The sequence below is a fragment of the Anoplophora glabripennis genome, unplaced genomic scaffold (genome assembly GCF_000390285.2).
Source record: "Anoplophora glabripennis isolate ALB-LARVAE unplaced genomic scaffold, Agla_2.0 scaffold1137, whole genome shotgun sequence".
In the NCBI taxonomy this organism is placed as follows: Eukaryota; Metazoa; Arthropoda; class Insecta; order Coleoptera; family Cerambycidae; genus Anoplophora; species Anoplophora glabripennis.
In genome coordinates this window covers 41,123-45,806 of record NW_019417219.1, presented here as the reverse complement: position 1 = coordinate 45,806, position 4,684 = coordinate 41,123, and the positions used below count along the sequence as shown (strand labels likewise).

Below are 4,684 nucleotides of genomic sequence, written 5' to 3'. Positions count from 1 at the left end.
TAGGGATTTATATCTCTTAGCAATTGTTCCAAAAGAACAATTAATCGTCTGTCTAAGACTTGATTATTGTTTTGTGCTCGGGCATCGACGGCATCGTCTGGATCTAGAAAATAAATAGGTCCGTAGCGTTGCAACGGCTCATTAACATTTACATTGGAAATGTGGTGATATACTTTTCCTCTGACAGAAAAGACATATGGCCCCCTTGCGGGAAAGTCTCGTAGGTTTGCCTCTAAAGAAACAAACTGAAAACTATAATTATATAATAATATATACCTTCTGAAATGGGCAGACAAAGGATGTAAGCCTTGAAACAGAGCTTCTAAAACATCAGGCATAGGTGGTAAATTTTCTAAAACTACATTACCTTGTCGGCAGCATTTTGTATAGTGTCCACGACTTAGGCGTTCTACATGAAAATAAAAAGCAGAACAATGAATACACATTTGATCGAGTGGACCTAAATTGTAAGTTCCGCCTAGTACAATTCTTTCGCTAGCCAGAAGGTATGTCGGTAAGCGATTTTCGATATTCCGTAGACGTTCTATATCTTGTTGAATGTCTTCTCTCGTAGGAATATCAGCTATGGCGGCATCCATTTGATTTGCTGTTTGTCTCCGATTGTTAAATGGTAAATCAGCAAATTCATTTTGGAGGTCATCTAATAAAGATGGAGATAATTCAGGAATTATCTCATCACCTATGTTCTCTACATCTGGAAAGAAAATATTAAAAAAAAATAATGATTTATAAAGGCAAGTGTCTGATGGTTATTTAAATTATGCTATGATATTTATTGGTAATAATAATAATGATACTTATATAAATTTATGAAAAGACTAACCAATTTCTATAACATCTTGTGGCATTGGTGGGGCTAAAATTGGTACAGGAGTGTTATTAGAATGTGTAGAAGCTGCAACAGGTGATGAAGGTCCTGGGATATTTTGTTCAATATGAGTATTGGCACCGTGGTGAATCATAACTTCCACAGTGACGATTTGAGGTGGTTCATCCTCAGAATCACTCGAAAACTTCCGTTTTAACAGACGGGTAGGTGCTAAAAAATTGTTAATTTTGATTATAGTTTAAATATAATGTTTCTGATTTATAACATTAAAATTTATTGGAAAATTATTAAATGAAATTATATATCAAATAAAAATATATTTCAAATGTCTGTTGTAATTTTTAGTGATAATACCTCGTAATAGTCTAATTATAGATTGATAAATTTGTATATGAAATAAAAAAATCATTAGAATTGTTTACAAAAATGTAAGGTATTATTGGATAATATTTGAAAAATTCGCAAGGAGGTATATAGGTTTCAAAGTGAAAAAGATATAACGATTAAAAATTTTTGAGAAATAAATTTTATTTAGTATGATGAGCTGTTTAATAATATTGCATTCAATTAAAGAGGATTCTTTAGATTTGATGGAATCAAGAATAGTCAGATATATAAGCGAAAAAAATTCTAATTGTATTATTTTAAAGGAATAATAATAATTTTTATTTAGTAGAATTATATAGGGTGGTTCAGATTTAATCGATAGAACAGGTTAAAATAATGTTTATTCATAATATGAACTTGTTTTCTTAAATCGCATCGTTTCAGAGATAGAGAGCGTTGATATAGTTTTTTTGTTTGAACCACCTACTCCTCTTAGAAATGAATTTGGTGTTATTCCTTCCATACATTATTTCAAAACTTCAAAAAAATAAATTTTAATAAAACAGCTGCATACCACTTTTGTCTTGTCAATTTTTAAATTTTTTTGTACCGTTTTTTTTTAATATTTGGTCATATTTTTGAGATAAAATTTTATTTAACTTTATAGCAATTATAGCAACCCATGAGAAACAAACTGATGTTTGTGAAAATCATCGTTAAAATTATTATTTCAAAAGTATTTTTAGTGTTAAGAAATGGGAAAAAATATCCTACTTCAAAGCCCTCTAATCTCTGAAACGATGTGATTTAAGAAAAAGTTTATATCATGAATGAACATTATTCTAACTTGTTCTATCAATTTCTGAAGTTATCCAGATTGAAACCTGAATCATCCTGTATAATGGGGTTGGAAAATTTTGATCTGGGGATCCTCTGAAAGTGCACAAAATTATATGTGAAGATAGCCTACTTTAAACTATAATTTTATCAATTGAAAATCGTTTTCTGAAAATAGTGACAAAGTTAGAAAATGTTTTACATTTAAATTTACAGTTTTTGGTCCTTCAATATATATATGGAACTTTACGTGAGAGTAGTTTACTTCATTATACATAAATTTTTTCTCGAAAGTCCTGTAAAATCAGGAAATGTGTATATATTTAAATGTTTAGTTTTTTTGTTTAATATGGAATCCAGGGATTTTTTTATTTGCATGAAAATTTATGTGAGGGTAGGTGACATAATTTTAAAAATGGAAAATTATTTCTTGAAAATTGTGTTATATTTTTTTCCATTTAAATTTACAGTATTTATCCTTTTAATATTGCACAGACCTTTTGTAAATTCATAAAATTTTACATAAGGCTACTCTATACTCATTCATAATTATTTCCCGAAACTTGTGAAAAAATTATAGCTTTTTGTTTGATACTGACCTCTAGGGATTCTCTGAAAGTGCATAAAATTTTATTAAGTAGTCCATATCCCAAACAATAATTTTGCCAATGGAAAGTAGTATTTTAAAAATTGTTTCACTAATTCTTTTACATTTAAATTCTACATTTTCTGCTTCCTTATTAAATCATAGAAGTTTTGCAAATTTATAAAACTTTCGCCAAAGTTGTCTAAAAGCTACATATTTTTCTATATTTAAATTTGTTTTTTTGTTTGCTATGAACCTTAAGAATTCTTTGAAAGTGCATGAAATTTTAAGTGAGGGTAGTTTACATCCCAAATTATAATTTTACAAATGTAAAAGTCGTTTTTTGAAAATTATCTTTTAGTATTACATAGACATTTTTTGCAAATCCATGAAATTTTATGTGAGGCTAATTTATTTCCCCATTCAAAATTCTTTCAGTAGAAATTGTCTAAAAGTTAAAAATTTTCCTATATACAGGGTGATTCAGTCATAATGTCATTAATTTTAACCACGTATTCGGAAAGCTTAATAAAGACAGAAAATCGGAAAAAAAAATTTTTTACTCGACTTTTAAAAATGAAGGAAATCAACCCATAACTCCCNTATATATATATATATATATGGAACTTTACGTGAGGGTACTTTACTTCATTATACACATTTTTTTTCTCGAAAGTCCTGTAAAAACAGGAAATGTCTATTTATTTAAATGTATAGTTTTTTTGTTTAATATGGAATCCAGGGATTTTTTTATTTGCATGAAAATTTATGTGCGGGTAGGTGACATAATTTTAAAAATGGAAAATTATTTCTTGAAAATTGTCTGTTTAATTTTTTTCCATTTAAATTTACAGTATTTATTCCTTTAATATTCCACAGACCTTTTGTAAATTCATAAAATTTTACATAAGGCTACGCTACTTCTTCATTCATAATTATTTCCCGAAACTTGTGAAAAAATTATAGCTTTTTGTTTGATACTGACCTCTAGGGATTCTCTGAAAGTGCATAAAATTTTATGTAAGTAGCCTATATCCCAAACAATAATTTTGCCAATGGAAAGTAGTATTTTAAAAATTGTTTCACTAATTTTTTTCCATTTAAATTCTACATTTTCTGTTTCCTTATTAAATCATAGAAGTTTTGCAAATTTATGAAACTTTTGCCAAAGTTGTCTAAAAGCTACATATTTTTCTATATTTAAATTTGTTTTTTTGTTTGCTATGAACCTTAAGAATTCTTTGAAAGTGTATGAAATTTTAAGTGAGGGTAGTTTACATTCCAAATTATAATTTTACAAATGTAAAAGTCGTTTTTTGAAAATTATCTTTTAGTATTCCATAGACTTTTTGCAAATCCATGAAATTTTACGTGAGGCTAATTTATTTCCCCATTCAAAATTCTTGTGGTAGAAATTGTCTGAGTCAGAAAATTTTCTATACAGTGTCCCTAAATATGAGGGTAATCTACTTTCCCATTCAAAATTCTTTCAGTAGAAATTGTCTAAAAGTTAAAAATTTTCCTATATATAAATTAATTTTTTTTTGCTCGACATGGATTTCATACGATTTTTTGAAAATGTATGAAATTTTATGTGAGGGTAGTTTACATCCCATACTATAATTTTACCAATGGAAAATAGTTGGTGGGCCACCAATAACGCCTCGATCGCTAGGGACCAAACGGCAAATCTTATAGAAACCTATTTAGGTAGGTAAGTGTAGGTTGATTATGTATAAATATTCAAAATGAAGGATAAAATTGTCTTTAAAAAGTAAAAAAATAAAAGTATTATATAATTGTAACTTTTTAAGAAATGCAAAATGTAAATATTTATCTTCATTGAAGGAACGTACTATCGAACTATGAATAAGAATTTTTAATTGAATGTATATAATTTTTATGCAGTTTGTATGAAATGATTGGATGAATGAAAAGAAAGCAAATTATTGCTATAAAAACATATTAGATGTTTTATTAAAATTAAAAAGCTATAGGAGCATTTTGTGAAAAATATGAAATTAAGGAAAAATTAAGTAAATCACAGTTTGTTACATTAAAAATTACAGAAAAAAATTGAAATA

General features: G+C 27.4%; 1 protein-coding gene across 5 annotated transcripts in view; it reads right to left on the bottom strand.

Annotated features, from left to right (window-relative positions):
- LOC108913689 overlaps positions 1 to 2,322 on the bottom strand; it is a 17,011-nt gene extending 14,689 nt beyond the window's left edge. For 3 of the 5 annotated variants that reach the window (XM_023456057.1, XM_023456056.1, XM_023456054.1), the window contains exons 1-2: positions 845 to 2,322; positions 14 to 715 (exon numbers count right to left, since the gene is read on the bottom strand). In XM_023456057.1, coding sequence (XP_023311825.1) covers positions 14 to 715; positions 845 to 983 — 841 coding nt within the window. In that variant the 5' untranslated portion in view covers positions 984 to 2,322. Of the gene's footprint in view, positions 1 to 13; positions 716 to 844 lie in introns of those variants that run through there. The other 2 variants (XM_023456055.1, XM_023456058.1) reach the window with 2 other exon arrangements.
- Positions 2,323 to 4,684: the final 2,362 nt, after the last annotated feature.